This window comes from Pterocles gutturalis, unplaced genomic scaffold (assembly GCF_000699245.1).
Source record: "Pterocles gutturalis isolate BGI_N339 unplaced genomic scaffold, ASM69924v1 scaffold25842, whole genome shotgun sequence".
Classification (NCBI taxonomy): domain Eukaryota; kingdom Metazoa; phylum Chordata; class Aves; order Pterocliformes; family Pteroclidae; genus Pterocles; species Pterocles gutturalis.
This window is the reverse complement of record NW_010108576.1, coordinates 1-22,172: the sequence shown is the minus strand read 5'-3', so window position 1 is coordinate 22,172 and position 22,172 is coordinate 1. Positions and strand designations below refer to the sequence as shown.

The 22,172-nt window shown below is 34.9% G+C and overlaps 1 protein-coding gene across 1 annotated transcript in view; it reads left to right on the top strand.

Moving 5' to 3' along the window:
- Positions 1-15,136, top strand: part of LOC104460476 (attractin-like protein 1) — a gene marked incomplete at both ends in the record, with an annotated part of 36,574 nt that extends 21,438 nt beyond the window's left edge. The window contains one exon of the mRNA XM_010072689.1: positions 15,043-15,136. Coding sequence (XP_010070991.1) covers positions 15,043-15,136 — 94 coding nt within the window. The remainder of the gene's footprint in view (positions 1-15,042) is intronic.
- Positions 15,137-22,172: the final 7,036 nt, after the last annotated feature.

The window sequence follows — 22,172 nt, the reverse complement described above, 5'->3', positions numbered from 1 at the left end:
GATCAACTCCACTACCCAGAGGCAATTTCCACCCCTGTTTGCAATTACATTTTACACTTCAAAAGGTTCATTCCTGTACATTTCATCCTGGCTCTGCCTGTGCCACAATACCTAGAGTTTGGATGCTTTTATCCAGTGCTGTCCATAGAGGTCAGCACCTGCATGTTATGAAAACGAAAAGGAGGAAAAATAAGCTCTGTCACTATGTAGAGTTTGGTTTATTAGTTTTTTAATAGAACCATTAAAGTGATATTCAGTGTTTAACTTTATATCAGAAAAGACGTTAGTAGTAGTTAGCAGTATTCTATTACTGTTGGAGGCAGCTGTAAATTTGGTCTTTTATCTTCTGCAGGGGAATTCTGTGTTTCTGGTCCCAAAACCTTGCATTCAGGGACCACGACTCCTGTGTAAGGTAGAGCTAAGAATAAGGACAAAGCACTTTTAAGTGTCATCTGCAGGAAAAGCTAACAGAAATGTGGAAATCATAAAGGAACACAGTATTCTCAGCTAGCAGTATAAACAGCAGCAAAAGCATTTTGTTCTGCTCTTCCTAAAGTACAGTTAGGAATGAACATTAATGAATGTGAGTTTTAAGTCTGTTAGAGAATGACCTGGCAATCTGGGATACAGAGTTTTTATACAGTTTTTCTGTTTAGGCATCTTAATTTCTAGCATGCAGAGAATTGTGTTTATGAAATTCATGGATGCATTAAGGATTGTAGGTTGAGATATTCCATCATTAGATGTCTAAATTATTAGAGGAAATTCTATATTAGGTCAAATATTGTGTTCTAGAAACCTTCTCTTCACAGTGACTAAGTCTGTGTAATTAAAGATCCAAAGCATCTTTTAGCCCGGGTGCTTTGTGGTTATTCACATGAATACCAGATATTCATTGGATTGGAGGCTTATGATACAGAACCCAGGAGTCAATGTGAATAAAGACATTTATATAAAAATGGTTAAATGTTGGAGATCATCAAAAAGGAGAGTATGGTATGCTTCATACTGTCTTGAGGTACCAGAAAAGGGAACTAGATTTAAAAAACAAAACAAAAAAAAATCCACTTCCACTGTGTCTTGTACCTTAGTTTCTAAGAAACAATGGGTCACAAGTTCACAGTAAAACTGTGATAAGAAGCTGTAATTTAAGATTATTCAGAAAAAAAGAAAAGCTCACACGTGGTGCTAAAGTCCAATAGAAAACGTGATTTTGTTTATCCTATAGAAATAAAATAACCAAAGGTTTCGACAAATGAGGGGGCTGTGAAGAAGTCCCATTTTGCAGTAGTGGTAGTGGTTTTTTGTTGTTGGGTTTGCTGTCTTTTTTTTTTTTTTTTTTTTTTAAGTGTTGAATAGAGATAATGACACCAATTGCTCGTTTTTATACAAGAACTTATTTTAGAATAAAAACACTTAATATTAAGTAAAATGCTGGAATTTGATTGTAGTAGTAGGTAGGGGGCTTCTTAGTACATATGAAATATAAAGAAAAGATATCAGCACATTAAGGCATTCAAGAGAAGGTTTATATTGCTTTTTGCAGAGATTGTTAGAATAGTAGGAATAAGCACTCTTATTTAAGAAGACCCTTCCCCTAAAGATGATTTGGAAATTTATTTTGTTTCCTTTAGTGAATGCTGTTTATTGAACAGCTTTTAAGATAGTCTGAATACTGAGTGAATAAAATGCCCGTACTTGGGCTTAGTTATGGACTTCAATTCAATTCACTCCAATCAGAATGTGTTCCAAATAAGTCCTGTACTACTAAAACAGAAGAAAAGTAGATTGCCATAAGAAAAAAATTAGTTGAGGACCTTGGAAGAAGACACCTTTAACAAACTACTGTTCTAGTTATTTTTTTGACTGCCAAGCAGAATCTACTAAACAAACTTTTCAGTATGCTATTAATTGTTGTGTATACATATAATTTTCTTTTTGCTTTGTTGTAGATTAGATAATTTGCAAATTAAAAGCAAAAACTCAGCTAAAATTAGGAACCTTTTTATAGATACATTTGTATTCCCTAACCTTCTTAGAATAATCCTAGGTAAAGGGCCTGGAGTTGTACTTCAAGGAAGTGTAATTCTCAAGCTGTGTTTAGAGGTCTATATTTTTTGTGAGGAAAAAAAGAAGAAACTATTGAATGTAATATTCCTCATTATTAACCTCCAGAGAGAGATTATTTGGGTGGTTGTGGGATTTCATAAGGTTTTGACAGGATGCCTGTTCGGTATATTTAATACTTTTTAATACTTTTTGTGATTTTTCTTGATTGTATACAGAAGACTATTATAAACTTCCTGTCAAGCACTGCAAAAACCCAACTTTGTAAACCTAGTGCTTGGTTCTCTTAAGTTTGATTTTACTTACTAAACCAGGATATGTGCGTTCATTGCAGAGTGATCTGATTTTAGGAAGAGCTTGCATGGGAAAGTACTGGTTAAAGCATCAGTTTAGGATTGGATTGCTGTTGAAAAAGTTGGTGTTTGGGCAGAACTGCTAACTGACAGTGTGGTGGGTTGATGCTCTGTGTTGTGGTTTAATACACACCACACAGCTGCTTGTTCACTCACCCCCAGTGGGATCAGGGAGAGAATTGGAGGAGTAAAAGTAAGAAAACTTGTGGGCTGAGATAAAGACAGTTTAATAGCAAAATAAGCAAAAGCCGCACATGCAAGCAAAGCAAAGCAAGGATTTCATTATTTCCCATCAGCAGGCGGATGTTCAGCCATTTCCAGGAAAGCAGGGCTCCATCATGCGTAACAGTTCCTTAGGAAGACAAATGCCATCGCTCCGAACATCCCCCCCATTCCTTCCTCTTCCCCGAGCTTTATATGCTGATCATGACGTCATATGGTATGGAATATCCCTTTGAATAAACCTGCTCCAACATGGTCTTGGATCATACATAAATGTAACTTCACCAATCCAGAAAAATAAAAATTTCTATTCTTTCCTATTTCTGAAATTTTATAAATGTACAATATATACTGCATATTTAATAAACTTCTTCTGAACTTTTAAAATGTCTGTTATATAACAAAAATATCTGAAATAGTAAAAAAAAATAGCAACAACTTGTGCTATCTTAATCTGTTTTAAATAGCAGGCATTTTATGCTTATTCAGCGTCTTAGCCTGAGGACTAAGAATTCAGGCATCCTTTAATTGATCACCACTTATTACTTTTATAGATATTGAAGAGATACAGAAGTTTGATTTATATTATATTCCTTTATCTCTGTGCTTATTTTATCTTTTCACAAGGATTAATGCTTTCACTGATGTTGGTGATCAAGTCCTCCTGTGTATTATTGTGTAACATAGTTCTTGGCAATGATGAATGATTTGCTGTGCATTCTTATTTTCAATTTTCATGTTTTTCAGGTTTACGTGCTATAAATTTACTTTCAGGAATAAGGAATATTTATAAAATGTGTTTCTGATGTGGTCTCTGAGCTGTGTATTAGTATGTTCACCTTCCTAATTAAATTTGTAAAGTCGGTGGTGTCCAAAAGATGTTCCCAGAGAAGATAGGCAGGGCATGATGTAGAAACTTTCGGTTGTCCAGAAATATAGTGATTTTCTCTGTCACTTATAAGAAAAACATATTTTGCCTTGTTGAAGGAAATGTCAAGAGCTCACTTAGCTACTGTGTCTAGGCTGAGAAGATGCTAGCCTCCGGTTGAGGTTTGGTGGTTTTAAGTTGAGGATGAAATTTTCTTAAATCACTGTTACCTGGTCCTCAGATAAACATTTGACTACAGCCAGAGTCTTCCTGTCCCAAATACAACAGAAATAAATAAAAATAAAAGTAGCCATTTCATTTGTTTGTAATTTCTGAGTCTGCCCTTCTAGGTGTTTCTACGTGCTGAGAAGCAATCATTCTGTCTTTTGTTACTGCAACCACTGCTTCCCTATTAGTCTTATTATTTTAAATGCAGAGACATCTGCAGTACGTCAGAAATTCCGGCATCTCCATCTGTAATCTTTCCCCAAGAAAATCCCACAAATATGTCTCCTAACAGCTGGTTAGTCTGTCATGTAACAAGTGGCATGGTATCTTCCATCATCAATTGCAATTTTACACCTTAAAATATTTTTTTTTTTAAATTTGGTTATGTACCCATCAGTTTAAATTAGATCAGAGACTGCACATCAGTCAGAGGTATGACAGAACCTCCCAGTGTGACAGGAGACCATGGAGTTACATGTTTGAATCCCTACATGTGAATGTGTCCCCAGGACAGAAGAGTCAAGAAATAGTAATTTGGAATTGGAATGGTCATCCCTCTCCCTAAGGGGTCTTGGAAGCCACCTACAGGCTGTTGAGAAAACAGCTTTTGAGGCATCATGCAACTTATTTTCTAACTGGTAGAATGAAGATTTGAAAAAAACCCAACAAACTTTTGTAATGGCGTTTCTGTTTGATTGCGGTTGATTCCGCCTTCATTTTCTGAGTGGTAAATGCAACACATTACAGTGGCATTGGTTATTTAAGGGAAAAAAAAAGCTTCACTCACAGTTGAATGCATTAAAAATCAGTATTTTGTACCTCCTAATAGCTAACACAGGGAAATTATTTGCTGACTTCTTTACGTTTTTGTGGCATTTTTTTCTGATAAATTGTGTGAGACATTTCTCTTCTTTGGGCTTTTACTCTGAATGACCAAATAAGCACACACAGTTGCAATCATCGGTTGTTGATTTCAGTTGTTTTTCACCTTAGACTGGAAATTTTTTGTCGTGCTTAAAGCTGCTATGGATCGCTACTGAGTGGTTTTAAATTGTTTTGCTTTTCATACTGCCTTATAATAATAATAATAATTGATTTTTTTTCTATTATAATTTAGGAAGTTATACATTCTCTTTAGAGAGGGGAAAAAAGAAATAGCAGTCTTTTAGTGAATTTTTTGGCCAAAATTTCAAAACAGCCAATAGAGAAGCTGCTGCTGTCTTTTGTAAATGTAAGAAGACACAGTTAAAAAAAAAATGTACTAAGCCTTTGGTGTCTGAAAAAGTCTACTTAAACACATCTCTTATTGGACATGCAAAGCTTAAGGCATCTAAAATTATCAGTTTGTGGTTTTCCTTTAAAAAAAGCCCAACAAGCACCCCTGTTTCAGTTTTTACTAAATCTAATAAAAATTTTAGTCTGCTAGATCTGAAATAAATTCTTTTTTAAGTAATTCTAATTTTATCTTATATTTTGTGTGAGAAGCCTCTTGACAAACAAGAAAATGAAGAGTAATTTAACAAATAATATTTTTAATCATGTAGGCATTGTGAAAGAAACATCTCTTTAAATGCCTGCATGCTTAAAGAACTGTACTACACATCGGATACAGAATTCAGTTTTTGACTTGAGCGGCTTAACTCACTGTAACATTTGAAGGCTATTTATTTCTTAATAACATACAATTATATTCAAAAATGAAAAGAAGTGTAAAGAATGACAAGGAAACTGGTAAGTAGGACATACTAAACTTATCTCCAAATAAAGTGCTCTTAATAATGTTTTCACCTGAAATTTTTTGGTTTCACACATTCAAAGTAAATGTAAAAATTTCAGTTCTTCACACAGTTGAACATGGAGAAAATAAAATTAGTGATACTCAGTTCATGAGTTCTCATGAAATGTTTTGTTTTGGCATGGGTTGTTTTTTTTTTTTGTAGAAAATACTGTCTAATTATTCCTGAGTGATCCCAAGAACAAGCTATAGAAATTCTGTGCTCTAGTTCAGAATTAATATTCTGCTCAGTTCAAAACAAGAAAAAATATCCTGTCTTTCAGTGTTAATCTTCTCTGCTGCATTTTCATTATCTACTTGTATAAAACAAAATTATGGTTTTCCAAGCTGTCTTTATAATGTTAGTTGCTGATGATTAAAGACAGATTTAGTATGATTGCTTGAGAGGTATTCATTACAAATAAAAAAAATCAGTTCACTTTTCAGGTTGAGTACTTTAAACAGAAGAAATAATGAAATACAAACACTGCAGAGCTTTCTCACCAGTGTAAAAATGGCTTAAGAATAAATACAAGTCTTGAAATAGAGAAGGACGCCATACGATTGTGTTGGTGTAACCAAACCAAATTTTGTTTCCTGCAACAGAAACCAGCCTATTTATTGTTTTCCAGTTTTGTTTGGTGTTTTGTTTGTTTGTTTGTTTGTTGTTTTAGATTAAATATCCTACTTCCACAATGTATATATCACTCCAAAAAGCTAAGGAAACTTCACTTGTGATTTCCAGAGTGTTTGACTGCATGACACAGAACTGCTTTTTAGGAAAAATGTGTTTGCATTACTAGTAGTCAGTATGATCTCAGTAGGCTTAGATCATGGTCAGGTGAAATTGTCTGTGTTTTGCTGTGAATATAAATTAAAAAAAAAAATTAAAATCCTATTCAGGCTTGGGTGAATTGCTCTTTTGGAATGGGAAGTGGCTAAGGATAAGAGCATTTCTGTAACCCCCTGCTTACCCTCTCAAATGCCAAGGAAGAGCAGAGGTCAGGGTGCACTGCAGTCTGAGAGAACTGCTGAAAACATTGTGAAGTTGTAAGGAATGTCTAATTTTACGAAAATGGCTGTCTGGGTGATTTGGCATATTTGCCTTTTCCAGAACAAGTTTATGTCTAGTACTGATCTGGTGAAATGATTGTCTAGTTTTTGTGAATATTGGGAATAACTGACCTTGCTTTGGATGATACATACGTGAGCTATACATGATTTGGGTGGTTGCAGAATTCCTGTATATCCTCCATATACAGATACCATATGCTACTTATATAAATTCTAAAACTGTATCTATTCCTTTTATCCTAAAGCTATATCTATTCCTTTCACCTTTTCTCTCTTTGGCAAGTGTAGGGTCTCACAGTCCTTAGTACTGTGTAAATACACATAGATATGGTTTTTTGTCTTTTCTATGCTGTTATTGTATTCTTAAAAATAAATTGGCCCGAGACCAAAGAAAGATAAATCACAAGGATGGAAAGAAAATTAGCCATATATGTCCTAGTTAGTCTAATAAGATTGACTTATCATGGAGGTTAGCTGTGGCACTATAAAATGACAGTTGCATTTGACCTGTGTGTACCTTTGGAGTGCTTGCTAGAAGGCAGCAGTCCTTTCTAATAACAACTTTTTTTTAATTTTTTTTAACACTTATTTTTATTGCTCATTGCTTCACAGAAGTTCTTTAGCTGAATTGCAGTGCTACTCATTGCATAAGTGTTATTGCATAAGTGGTGTTGGGCGCATCTGTTTGCTTTTACATTGTCTGTCTCAAAGGTTGGATGGATGTGTTTCCTCTAGAAGTAATAGTTGGATGCTAAAAGGGTATCAGGGGCTTCCAGCTGAATATACATTTCTAGAAAAATAAGTGACTAGACAGTTTTGTAATAATACTAATGTAGAGAACCGTCTCAGAAGAGCAGTTCTCATATGAGTAGACTAATGGATTACATTTACAGTGAAATAGAGCATTACAATGTTATATCTAATATATGTTTATACTTGCGATTTCTTACTTAGCAGCTTGAAAAAGACTATCTCCTTTTCAAAAAACATATACAATATTTTTTTGTACAATGTAGATGTGTTTTAATGTGAATGGTTTTTGTTGATACATGTGGGGTTTTTTTTGATACAACATGTATGTTTTTTGGTACAATTTTTGCCTTGCACATTACCAAAATTAAAGTAGCGCAACTCTGTATTTATAGCATTGTCATAGCTTTCCTTTTAAAAAGCATCAGCAATGTGCCTTAAAGGAATTATCTGTGTGCATCTACTAGTTTATCAGTCTTTGAACTAAGCAAACATATTAAGTTAAAGTACCATTTGTAGCAAGCTCCGTTTAAGAGAAAAATTGCTCTTGCAGCTATATGGTGGGGGCTAAGCAATAAGTGTGTTTAAATTCAATTGTCTAAAATGCATACTTCATGGAAATAGCAATGGGTATTCTTTTGGTGTCAGCATCAGCAAGAACAATTATATGCTGAGCTAGCAACTCAGAATCAATCGTGCTGTGGATTTATTATTTAATAAATTCTATAGGGTTGTGATTTTACAGCATGGATTTACTGTACTGGATTATGTTTTTTTCATATAATCTTTATGTTCCATTTAGAACTTGCATATTGTACAAAAGAATAGTGTGAACTGCTATTTCCCTAAAAATAGAGTAGAAGTTGCCAGGATGGTATGGCTTTTTTTTGTTGTTTTTGGAGCTCTGATGTTATAATTTCCGTTAATAAGTAAAAATAACATGACAAAATAGATTAAAAATATATATTTTAAGCAGGTTTACTGTTGTAAGACATAGATTTTCTATTTATTTACAATACTTAATGATTGATAAAATGTTTGCAGGGTAGTTAGGTGTTTAAAATAACTTTTTAAACAAAAGCATGCGTCCATAATGTAAACCCAAGTTGAAGAGGAGTGCATACAGTAGTTTGGGAAGACTTGAAGTTGGGCTGAACTCACTGCTTCTATCTAAATGAGCAGCACAGGGTGCAGTGTGACAGGTTGCACTGTTGCGATGTGTTACAACGCTGCTGTACCAATCTCTAGAGTACAACTAACAGCATCTAGCACCCACACTGAAAGTTTTTTGGATTTTACTTGGGAGGAGGATAACAGCTATAAATGGCTGCTGTCCTTCAGGTGAGTTTGTGGAATAATCAGAGTTGTGGAGAGGCTGAGGCTGGAGAGGACCTCTGGAGATCGTGTGGTCCACACCTGCTCCAACAGGATTTGTGAGAGCAGGTTGCCCAGGGCGGTAGAGTCCCAGCTGGGTTTTGAATATCTCCAAGTATGGAGACTCCACAACCTTTCTGGGCAACTTGTGCCGGTGTTCAGTCACCCTCCCAGTAAAAAAAGTGTTTTCATGTGTTTTGATGGGATTTCCTGAGTTTTAATTTGTGACTATTGCCTCTTGTTCTGTCAGTGGGTGCTACCACAAGGGTCTTGCTTCCTCTCATGAGATATACATATATATATATAAATAAGCTCTATACATGTGTTAGTAAGCTCTTCTCCAGACTGAATCCCATCTCTCTCAGCCTCTCTTAATATCAAAGATGCTCCAGTCCCTTGGTCATCTTTGTGGTCCTGTGTCCATCTTCTGCTTTGGTTTCATTTCTGTTAAATTGATTTAATGGACATGGAGTATGATACAAACCAAGGCATGGTAGGAAGGGCGTGGTTTGGAGATTTGTTACAAAAGATCACTCATTATCTGCATCTTGAAAGAAGAATTTTTGTAGCTGATACGATTTTTTTTTTTAAAGTATAGGTATCATAAAATTTATAAAAACTTTGAAATTGATTTAAAGAATGTGCACATTTGGGCAGGAATTTACAAATGAAGTAAATTATCCATTAGAATTGTACAATATATTTTGAATTGCAATGTGTCACCTATGTCCGTATTCTGCAGCTGAGTTTTTCACACGCAAAAGTGTGGCAGTTCTAATTCCCATCATTTCTTGTCTCTTTAAGTGAAATATGAGCATTGGTAACAAGTTTTTTTTGTGTGTTTTATGTACTACAATTTATTTTGTAAGGTGTAGGGCTAATGATAATTCTTGCCTAACAGAAAGTTCTGAAATTGAGCAGAAGCTGGCATTTATTTTGAGTTTTAATCTTAGCCTTATAATTAAAAACTGTTAGCACTGTGTGAATTATGAAATAGAGAATGACGGATCTACTTCTTTCCCATGAGGATAAGGGAGAGATGATATACTATCAACCCCTGTTGTATCCTAGAGGTGTGATTATCTCATTGAAAATACATTGCCTGGAATTAACTTATTGTTATTTAAAGTCAGTAGTGTTTTGGGATGCAGAAGAAAATTGAGAAGAAAATTGTGTATATTTCATTTTAACCAGTTGGTTTACAGAGATTAATTTCTGAATTTTGAATATGGAATATGAGTACTTAGGAGGAAATAGAGACTATGAACAGAAGTCAATAAGACTGTTAAAATGTTATTGTATTAAACTTGTGATAAAGTTAAAGCAGGATTCAAGGCTATTCTCTGCATTGATGACTGTCAGGAGAGATTTGAGAGAGGATTAGTGTCATCGTAACCTCCTGAAAGTGCTTGAATATGGTGCTGCTATGAGTGCTGGAATGCGTCGTACAGCACGAGAATCTGAATTTGATGTACCCTGTAGATAGTAATTTCTCTTCTCTAACTGTCATGTACTACTGTTCATATGGTGCTACTCAGGAAAAGGTATAATGGCACTGGTGAGGCTCGTTTGTTATGTTGATGGTGTGTTTTTTTGATGATAGGGCCAAAATTTGACTCTACATTTATTTTTTCTTTAATTAGTATATTTTAAATAAAGAAAAAAAACCAGAAATCAGGTTTAGAGAACCTTTCGTGACTGGACTTGTGGACTTGTTAAGTGTTGTTATCTTTCTATTTTTTTTGTCTTTCCGTTATGGGTGAAAACTCCCCGTCCAAAAGCATAGAGATTGTTTATTATTTAAAGCATAATCATGATAGAGAATGTGTTTCTGTCAACTTCATATCATTTGAGAGATGTGACAAGAAGAAATTCTCCCTGTGCCTACCTGAACACGTGGGAGAATTGTGGTTATCAAAAATCCACGCTGGAGGATGTGGGAGCTAAATGGGGTAATGGAAATCAGTTAAAACATGCTGAAACTTGGTAAAATGCTCGGGTGTAGCAGAAGCTGAAACTGTCCTTATTGGCTGAGAATCTCAGTGGGGTGGCTTAGCTAACCATGCACAGCCTCAAAAAATATGATGTCTTGGAGAACTCTAAAGCACAAAAATGGGATGTCAGAAAATTTCCTTGACAGTGTCTCAGATATGTTGATTAAGATGGAGCAGACAGGCCCAGAAAATCAAACGCAATAATGTGATCCTACCACTATCTGACGTTAAGTAGTCTTGAGCCTGGGATTTTTCAGTCAGAAATCTCTGCTCACCACCCTGCAGTTCTACTCAAACTCTGAAACCTTTTATTAAATACACAGGGAGAAAAGGGAAGCGTTTCAAATGTGAAGCATTAAGTACAGCTTTAATTTTAACTTTTATTTCCTTTTCCTTCAGCTTTAGGGAGTTCTTACAAAGAAAAATCACGTTAAGCATTTCTTTAGATCAATATTAAAGATTATAACTGTCCTTTTTTTGGAAAAAAAAAAAAGGAGTTTATATAGACTTTAGCTGCAGCTGCTGCTGCTGGAACTTAAGCCTCCTTCCTTGAAAACAAATACATGGGGGTAGAGAGGGGTAGGACCTCAAAAAATAAAAAAAAAGGGGGGGGGGGAAGGAAAATAGAAATTGCATCTCCTGTGCTGACTTCTAGCAGCTGATAATGACTGATACAAAATCTGCTTTTAAAACTGATTCCAAGTTTTGGCGTATTTCTACTAGCTTTACACTGTGAGAGATACTGCTGTAGCTAAAGTTTTACATATTGACTTAAATACTTTCAGAAGAGAAACCATTCACTGAGAATGGTCAAACAGAGAAAACCAAATAGAAAATATTAAAGAAAATAATGGAAAGAGGAGTGTGGAAATATTGAGGTAGCGTAAGAATGTAAATCTTGTGTTACTTTGAAATAAAATTTAGCTTTAGGTTGCAGTTTATAAATTAGTAAACATAGTTTGTATTCAAAGCTCATAATTTCTTTTGTGTTATTCAGAAGTAGGCCAGTGGAAAAAACTTGCAGTGAGGCACAAAGACAATGGTATCTAAAGATTTTTTCCACTGAATATATGTAATATTGTCCTGCTTCTGCTGTTTTATTTGCTTGATAACATATATTGACATTTGCTTCAGTGACAGCAGGGATGCCTTATATATATATTTTCTTTTTCTTTTTTTTTTTGGTTACCCCCCCCCACATAGAGGTCCACAGATTGGTAGGAATCAATTTTTCATCACAGACTTGCCAACCTGAGATTAATTAAAATATGCAGTTATTACTGTTAAATAAATTTGCCCTGATGAGTTGGGTTTTTTTTTGTTTTTTTTTTTTTTAAATAATGTAAAAGTGATTAGCTCCTGATGTCCTTTTTCAAGGTATTGTCCTGGGAACAGTTAAATTATTAGAAACTCGATCAATGAGATTAATTGCTCTTCATCTTGTAACAGAAGAAAATTAGCTGCTGGGCTTGTCAGAGCTAGCTTTTTCATTGACGAGTAACCCAGAATACAAGGGTTGAGTCTCCTCAACTCCTCCTTTCTTCTTTTCCAACCATGCTGATCATAGCACTATAGAAGCTTCATATGTGTTATGTGAGGTAGAGTAGCCTTGTTAGTGTTTTTGCTGAGCGAGACCAAAAAATGAACATATTATTTCTTTGTGTGTGCTATGAATACACACGGTTCAAAATTTAGATGAATCCGTAGGCAAATGAATTCTACCAGATTTTTATGTTATTTAATGATTCTCCACTATAAATCCAGGAAACTATAGAGATAGAGACAGAGTGCAGTGACTGAAGCATGATGTAGTTTAAAAGGAAGGAGATATGTGTCTGATTGGAGAGGAGTTATCTGTGGACTCCTGTGTGAGTGAGCACATATTATACTGAAGTGCATTATGTAGGTGCTGATTTGATTTAGATGTCCTTGGGGATTAATGGTATTGAAAAGTTTGCTTGGCCAGTAATTCCATGGACTGGTTATACAAGTCATGTCTGAGCTGTCAAAGGAAACTGTTTTGCTCTTCCACAAAGTCCCGTATGGTACATCTGTTACTTGTACTATAGAATTCATTTTAACCCATTTTTTTTTTCAAGAAGATTATGAAGTTGCATAGTGTCCAAAGGCTTTTACAATTTAATGTTTAAATACTTTTACAAAATAAAAGCTACTCAAGTAAAGGAAGTTCCACTTTCACATTTGTAATCTGCTTCCTATTAAGTGAAGAATAACTATGGGAGTAACCAATTAAGGTTGGTTGGTAATAGCTTCTGTATTTGTCAATATATTGAGAGCTCTGGAATATGATTTGGAATATGGCCTTTTAGCTCCTTTATAACTTTTGTGCTTTCTTGTAATGGTGCATCATTGTTGAGAGCAATTAACCTTAAGTAGAATAAGATGTTAAGAATATATTCCATTGTTTTTCACTGAAAGTATAACAAAGATTTACACAATTAACTTTTGAGAAGAGGCTTTTCCAGCTTAAAATGTCCAAATAAACATTCTATAAAAGTGGAGGGGAAAATGTGAATGAATTTAGGAAAATGTAATTGATTATATAGTAGCAGCACTTCAATTAATGTTTATTATAGAAGTACAAGATCATAGCAAAAAAAAAAAAAAGGAAAAAAAATTAGCCCTCTGTGGAAACTGTAGGTGCTTTTCAGGAATGTGGTTACAAGCCATATTATAAAAGAGAGGAAAACAGCATACATCACTATATGCTGCATAGAAATGTCTGGTATGTGTTTCTTCAAGACAGTTTGAATCTCTAGTACCTCTTTAGTAAAGTGTTGCTCTTTCAGCTTCAGCTGGCTATTGAACATGTTGTCATGGTTTTAGCCCAGCCAGTGGCAAACACCATGCAGTTGCTCGCTCACCCTTATCTTAGCAATGACTAAAAACATCAGTATATTATCAACATTCTCATACCAATTCCCATGCCGAATCCAAAACACAGCACTATTCTGGCTACTAAGAAGAAAATTAGCTCTATCCCAGACTAAACCAGGGCACAAGGCTGAAGGCTAAAGAAACCATAGAATACCTGACATTGGAATATATATCTTATGTTTAATTGTGGTTCTAGTCTGGCTGTTTTATTTCCTATTTTCCTATTTGTCTTATTGTGGGGCAGAGAGGTTAAAGTATGTATGGTATGGGCCACTGGTGCAGAAGTATTCATTGTGTTTTATTCTTTATCAGGAGAACAGGAACATTAAACTCAGTCCCTCTGATAGAAATTCAATATTAGGATTATAAAGTGGAAAATAAACTTTTATTATATACAGGTCACCACTTAGTATCATATCAGTTCCCAAGCAGGAGCCCACATATTAAATCTTTTATCTTAGTTGTAATTAAAACTTCAGTGAAAGCATATGATGGTCAAGGTAAGTTCAGAGTTACTTTGTATTAAAGAAAGATGTTAAATGTAGTGGGAATATTAGCAGGTAATTATTCCAGTATGATGTGGGAATTTATTGACACATGTACCAGAAGGAGGTTATTAAGTTTTGTACGCTTGGTTAGAAAACAGGGAGGACTGCCTAAACAAGATAGTCATTTGTATAAACATGGGAAAAGCAAAAAGAAAGCTCAAGAATTGGAACATAATGGCTTGCCTTGAGGTGTGAATCAATCAGGAAGCAAGAGTGGCAGTGAGCAGACCACTGTGGAGAGATTTGCTTTAGCCTCTGAGTTTAAAAAGGAGTGGAATGATGATGATGTTTCTGTGATGCTCCTCCAGTTCAAATTTCAGGAGCTTTTAAAGGTGTCTGGTTTTTTACTTCTAGAGTATTCTTGTTGTGGTCCATAATTTTAGTAATAACTCCATCTTTGTTCAAATGGTTTCTAAGCTTTCTTTTTTTGTTTTCTTTGTTGAAAAGCAAGAGTTCCAATTATATTAGACATTTTACCAAACATCTGCAATTTGTTTAATTAAACATTTGAAACTAATGGAATTTTGCCTTTGGTTTTGCTGTTGGTCGGGATTTCACCGTATATAGAAAAGATGTATTGTTAATAATTTTCTGTATTGTGCATTGAAATGGTAGACTTCAACAGCTATTCTCGAACTGCTATAATTTAAGGTGTGGAGGAGAGCCCCTAATGACACATGCATAATTCTTAACTCTACAGAAAATAAACTAAATGATGTGCTAGTGAAAAGTTCTTCAAAAAAGCTTATAGTTGAAGTAGTCATTATTTTTTTTTTTAATACAGCTTGTAGGAAACGTGTTTAGAATGAAGTGTTAAAATCCGTGAAAATTCCTTTACTTATAAAGTAAAATATGGGTGAAGAAATCTCACTTTTCCTTTTTGACTTTATAGCTTGCACGTGCAGTGGACATGCAAATATTTGTCACATGCAAACAGGAAAATGTTTCTGCACAACTAAGGGAATCAAAGGAGACCAGTGTCAACTGTGAGTACAATTAAATGTAGCCCAAAGTAATTGCAATTCATGCCTAGTGTATAATCACTTTTTCCTGTTCTTGTTTTGCTTTTGTTTTTGGATTTTGTGATTGCCCTGACAACATTGTAGTGGTGAATCTAGTGTTTCCCACATTTCTTAGGAAATTTCAATATTTATTATTCTTTTGTTAAAGAATTACATCACAAAATATTAGCAATATTTTGTAGACCCTACAGATTTAAGAAATATCCTGTAAAAAAAAAAAAAGTAACTGGAAAATTACCTGTAATTATCTTCATTTCTTAAAATGATTTTTAAAAATTATTCTACGTAAAAAATATCTGCAAAATCGGTAATTATATTCAGTACATTTGTTACATATCTTGCTCAGAACCTACAATGATTAGATTTTCAGAGTTTTGGAAACATGTTAAGGTGCACAGTGTTTTAGACATTTTCCCATAAGTTAGAGAACAGAGGAATGTGTAGATCTGCCATGAAAAGCACAATTAGTATATCTTCTTTTGTACTGGCATACTTTATTGTGTTTGTTTAGAGGAAGACCTTGCAATTTAAGATAGAGTATAGCAAATGGAAGGACTAGGAAAAAGGAACTACTGAAGTGGAATAACTTGTAGAGAGGAGAAATAACACATTAAGGTTACCTGTGAATGTCCTTATATTCAAGATGTTTCTGTCAGTTCATTCTATGCTGTACATTGCATTATCCAACAGGAACCTCCTTTCACAGTTATATTTGTTTTAAATAGTATCTGGCCCCATAATTGTTTTAGCAGTGTTGATCAGAACAGGGGAAAAGGCGTAAATACAGCTTGTTCCTCTCCAGCAGGGAGAGGTGCCAGAAGGTTACCTTCTGCCTGCCCTGAAGCATATTCTTTCACTTGATTTGTGGATTCGTCTTTGATACACTTAAAGAAATGGCTTGAATCCTACCATTAACACTTTGTTTGATAACAGTCAAGAAGCAAAATATCTGATGCAGAGTCTATGTGTATACTTGTGAGAAAGAACTGTGCTGTGAGGTATAACGTTTAAGTGGGACCCCTGGGACTTTTTGTCTGGCTAACTGGAGATTCTCAGGATCAGAGGGGAAACCAAGATTAGAACTAAATGGTGAATTTTTATCATGACAAAAGCTGAAGAGCGATCATATCTTTAAATTCTGAATTAAGTCTTCACTGAGAAGTTTTTTTTTCCTCTTTTTGTGTCCAAACAGTCAGTTCTAGATGTTAATGAGTGGTTTGATTACCAGTGTGCTACAGTCATATGTTGGTTCTGCTCTACCTGTTTGCTAAGAATGGGGAAAAAACAAAACAAACTGCTCCTCTGTGCATTGTAACACTTGAACCACAGGAAGTAGTTTCTTTGTTTGTAACTCCAGTGCTCTACCTACTGCCATTCAGCCTAAGGCACTCTTTATAGACCTTTTCCCTGGTCTGTATTTCACAAACCAGTTTTGCTACTGCTTTCCCTCTGCCTTTTGTCCATTTCATCGTTTTCTCAGCTCTGATTTGGAACTTTTTTCTCATATGGCTGGTTGTGCTGCTCAGCCACATCAGGCTGCTGTCTTGAGTTTATGTCTGACGTAAAAGGTTCTTTTATCCCGTTTACTGAACTAGAAGAGAAAAGCTGTTTCCAGTGGTGGATTTTACTGTCCTGATCAAGAGTTACAGCAATTCCACAAAATGGAGGAAATGGGGATTTGAATTTTGACTTTTCCAGAGTAAATTTTAAATAGCAATTTTAGACTGAAATGGTGACTGAAATTCCAGACTGAAATGTGGCTCTTTCTCACATGTAATACATTCCTCTTCCTAGATTCTTACATAGAACAGAGGCTTATCCAGGGCAAGCTGTGATGTTAAAGCATCAAATGTTTTAATTCCAAATGTTTTCTTTGGGATGATCTAAACTCTGCAGAGCAGCCATTTTCAAATTGTTTTGGGCTGTGATAACATTTCGGATTGTGAGCTTCGCATCTTTTGGGTTCATAGGCACAAATATTAGCATGAAAATGAATTTTTGGTCTTAAGTCCTTTCCGAACTCTGTTCTTAAAAAAAAAATTAAAAAAAGGCTATGTAGACTATCCAGTTTATCACAGCAGAAGTAGAAAGAGAACAATTCCAGTTATAAACACTTTGAACTTATTAGGAGACTATGTAGGATAAAATTTCAGTATTAGAGACTCATTGCTGAGATCACTGGATATGCTGAGTAAAGCCAATAACCACAGATTTAGAGTTTTAGTACATGTCATCAGATAATTGATACACATAGGATTTGGCATTGTACTCTGATGCTTTGTTTGGGAGAGTGATCCATTGATGTAGGGAAGTTTCAGTCAAATGTTTTTTAATTATTTCACTTAGAATATCAGGAGATGAAGAACATAAAAATATTTCACTCCTGAATCATGGAATCCAGTCATGTATTGGCATCTAATTTGTAAACTTCATTTGAAAAATTTGAACTTGATCAGTTTCATATTATGTGTAAAAAAATTAGAAAACTATTTTCTGTTAAAAATTATTCTTGAACTCAAAAAACCTGTTTTGAAAGTATCGTATTATATTGTCAAAATACATACACTGTAGTCATCTAGAAGATAAGGACTATTTTAAATCAGATAAATGCCTTACTTGTATTTATGATTTTATTATATCCTCCATAAATCATCTGGAACTTGATTCAAAGTGTGAATACTGTTCTCCATAGCTCTGGAAAAAAAATCGGGGTTTTTTTTTACCACTCATTAGATAGACTGTTGTGCAATCTCAGCAGCAAACCTATAACCCTGTGATTTCTAAAATAAGGATTTCTGTGAAAATTCCAAACTCTAGCTGTTCAGTGTGAAAGTTAGATTTATATTCCTGTCAAGAATCCTATTGATTAGAAAGTCATGGCTGCAGGGTTATATGTTATCTTCCTCTCTCCCTCCTTCCATCTCTTCCTCCTTCCCTCTGATGCTTTTATATCTGCTTGTCATATGCACTACACACCATGCCTTGGGGGCAGAGTTTTTAGGAAACTTTACAACACTTTTTGCTTTTTCTCTACCTAGCTTAAGAACAGCTATTTATTTGTGTTTTTTACAGAAGTTCTTAATTTTTTTCTTCATTTATTTTTTTTTTTTAGGATACCCATCTCAGTTATATTAATTTCTGAATTGTGCTGTTGGATAGCATGAAGCACAGGGGCATTTTAAATCAAAATAAGTGCTCTAAAGCAGCTTGGAGGATACATTTACATTCTAATTGTGGTGGGTTAACCTGGGCTGGATGCCAGGTGCCCACCGGGCCCCTCTATCACTCCCCCTTCAGCAAAATAAAGGGAGAGAATGAGATGAAAAACTCATGGGTCAAGATAAAAGCAGTTTAATTAAAGCAAAGGCCAAGGCCACGCATAGAAACAAAAGATAAACAAAGATGTTATTCTCTACTTCCCCTCAGTAAGTGATGTCCAGTCACTTTCTGGGAAAGCAGAGCTTCACTATGTGTAGCAGCTGCTCCTGGAGACAAACACAGTAACAAATGCCCCCCTCCTCCTCCCTGCCCTTGGCTTTTATGGCTGAGCTGAGGTCACATGGGGTGGAACAGCCAATCCGGGTCAGCTGTCCCAGCTCCGCCCCCTCCCAAGATGTGTTATCAACACCCTGCCAGCTGCCAGTGCAACACAGCACTGGGAGGGCTGCTGTGGGGATAAAAACCTAATACACTAATTTACAATGTTTCTTTAATGACACCTGACAACATTTTTTTTTCCAAAAAAAAAAGTTTTTGTTTTCTTTAGGTAGTTTCAGTTGGTAAAAACCTGTAACACTCTCCTAATCAGGGGAACTGAATAGAATAGTTTGATTATTCAAAGTAATTAGACTGTAAAACAATAAAAGAGAAAAAAATAAAAATGTTTAGGTTTTTATTTCCCCTTAATTTTAATAAGGAAATGTACCATTGATAATAACAGGAAAATCATATTAACTTAAAGTATTATTAGGTAAAAACTATTACTTTAAGGTGATTTTACTTAATTTTCTGTAATATTTGATTTGCTAGCTGTTCATTTTATTCCCTCATAGAATTTCGTCTACAGAAGTTTTAAAATTTCTGTAGGTTTCAGTGTATCCATCTGCAGGATTATATACACAGGTAAATTTTCAGGAATAGGCCAATGGAAATGTAAGGAATCTGCTAAAAGGATGTTTCAAAGTTCAAATTCAGATACTAAATGAGAGAACTTTTACTAGATGCAAGAAATGAATATGAAAATTGCAGAAACAACTGAGCAGTTAAATAATTCTTTGGGAAGTTTCAGAATGTCTGAGCTTTTTCAAGAGACAGCCTTCACCTGGAGATGTGTCTTTAGCTTTTGTCATACCTTGTAAATCTTTGTAAATCTGGACAAATTATGAGTTTCTGGAAAGGTTATAGGGTTACAAATGCTTGGTGGAAATAAGATATCGTAGTGAATTTTTCAAATTGTCAGGTTTTACTGGATGTACTGTAGCATTTATTGCACTGTACTTTCCAGTTACAGTCATTGCTGTAGTTTTTGGGGAAGAAAATAAATCTCCCTTGTTAAATGCTCCCTGTTGTGGCAGATTTTAGGCTGTTGGACCTGTCCTGTTGGATTGAAACGGTATCTTTGAATGATGAGCAGGTTAGATATGTTAGTGTATCTAAGTTCCCAGGCATAAATCAGAATAATAATTATTTTAGTTAACTGGGAAACATTAAAATGTTGAAGATGTCTGCTGAGGTGTGTAAAAAAACAAAACCCAAACAAACAAATAAAAGAAAACCATGTGAGAACTGGGCAAAAACTGGGCTTCAAGTCTTTTGTAATGAAGAACTGTTAGATGGGCATAAAATATTGGGGAAGCAAAATCATTTTAATATCATATTTTATAGTATATTTTATGTAGTTGTGAGAAGAATAAATTCAATTTAAATGAAAAAGTAATATTTTGCTTGTTTTAATTCTAATAAATATTCAGACTATTCATTATTTCTTCTGAAGATCTGGAAGAAACACTATTTATAAAAATATACCCTGCTTATTTGGTAAAATCTTCACTGTATGCAAGCTTTAAAAAACTATTTAATATTGTACGGATCTGTGCATAAATAATAAGCACTTACTGATAGTCTGATTTACATAAGAATAAGATTTTAAAATATCCAGCTGTCCTCTTCTGTATAATTCCCCTCCAGAGAATGGTGTAATTCCTCTCACCAGATGGAAGGCAGGTAAAAATATACTGGGTTATGAGTCAAATTCACCATTCTATTGATATCACTGCAGCGTTATTTGCTGATAGCAGAGTAAATGTGTTCCCAGTTGTTTTCTCTTAGAGTTTTGCTTTCTGCTTTCCAGTAGGGGAAAAACTGACAGCAATCGTATAACACATTCACTCTATTAGAACTTCCTTTATCAAAGGCACACACACACACAAGACCCCAAAACAAACAAACAGAAACAACCCAGGGAGATTCTAGTAGCTGGAAGTTTAATAAAAAAGCTGCTTCTGTTGGAGAACTTATTTTTCCCGATTGTGGGTAGAATCCATTCAATAGTAGTTGCTATGGTGATCTGTGCTTTTCTGAAATGAAGTTAAAAGGTATAATATTTAATGTTTTAAAATACTAGAAGAAACTGTTTTTTACTTTTTTCTTTTTTTTTTTTTTTCAAATTTTTTTCCTCCCTTTTCTGTCATTTGGTCATATTCCAGCATTAGTTCTACATGTTTGGTTGTACTTGACATGGGGTGTTCTTGCCTTGTTCATACCGAGTCCAGCCCTTGAGTTTTCCATTTAGCAGAAAACTTCGACATGCCTGTGCATGCTGCTCCATTAACTATGATGTTTCAAGGAGAATAACATCAAAACCTGGCATGTAGATCTAGGTGGCTTTAGCGACTGCCTCTCCGTAAGGATAGGTTCAAGCTCTTAGCTAGTTCTTGAAGAGCTAAATTGTTAGGTTGCTAAGGAGAACAATAAAATAAAACTCCTACTTCAACATTAAATATATGTTTTAAATGTATTATTTTTCTGCTCTACATGTAGTAATTATTGCCAGATCTATCAAGGACTTGAGATACTTTTTTTTCATTTAATTCATGTTTCCGGCATCAATCATTTTTGCTTAAATTGCAGCTTTCATTCAAACAATATCTCTAATACCAAAGCTTCAGAATGTGACCCAAATGCACTCTAATGACTTAAACACTCAGAAGGCAAATACCAGGAACTTGAAACATTTGAGATAGTCTTTAATCTAAAACTTGAAGAAAAATAGCATTTGTGATTTTCAGTGGGCCTTCTGCAAAACCCCCTTTTTTTAAAAGTGGGTTTTGGCAGTATTGTATGTCATTATCAGCCTTTTTGTTGTTGTTTTTTTTTTTTTTTTTTTTTAATACTGTGGTAGGCTTACTTTCTTTTCTTTGGTATATTCAGTTTATGATATGTAAAGTTCATGAGGCTCCCTGGGATCTTTCAGAGTTGCAGGCTCTCTGTAAATGTGAAACAACACTTAGTGTAAGCATTGTTACATTGCAAACTTGCATTTTATTCAGGAAATTGCCTGACTTCATAAAAATAGAGAAGAACTAGAATTTGAATGTCCTTGTTTCCTAGAAGGAAGTGTTCTCAGTGAATGTCACAGATTTGGCTGGGACAGAGTTAACTTTCTTAGAGTTCTTTAGCTTGCTAGAGTAGCTAGTGTGAGGCTATATTTTGGTTTTGTGCTGAGCAGAAGGCTGATCGCATACTGGTGAGTTTACAGTTGTTGCCAGGACAGTCAAAGACTTTTCAGCTTCTCTGCTGTGCAGGGGCAGGAGAAGCTGGGAGGGAGCACAGCCCCAATTACTAGCATAAGATTCCACTTTAGGTTTAGGATTGAGACTCAAATTGGCCAATGCTCTATTCCATATCATGCATGTCACGCCCAGTATATAGATGAGGATCTGTCCGGAAGTTCTCTCTCTCTCTCTGGGTCATCTTTCTCTCTTGGTCAGCTCTTGGTCTC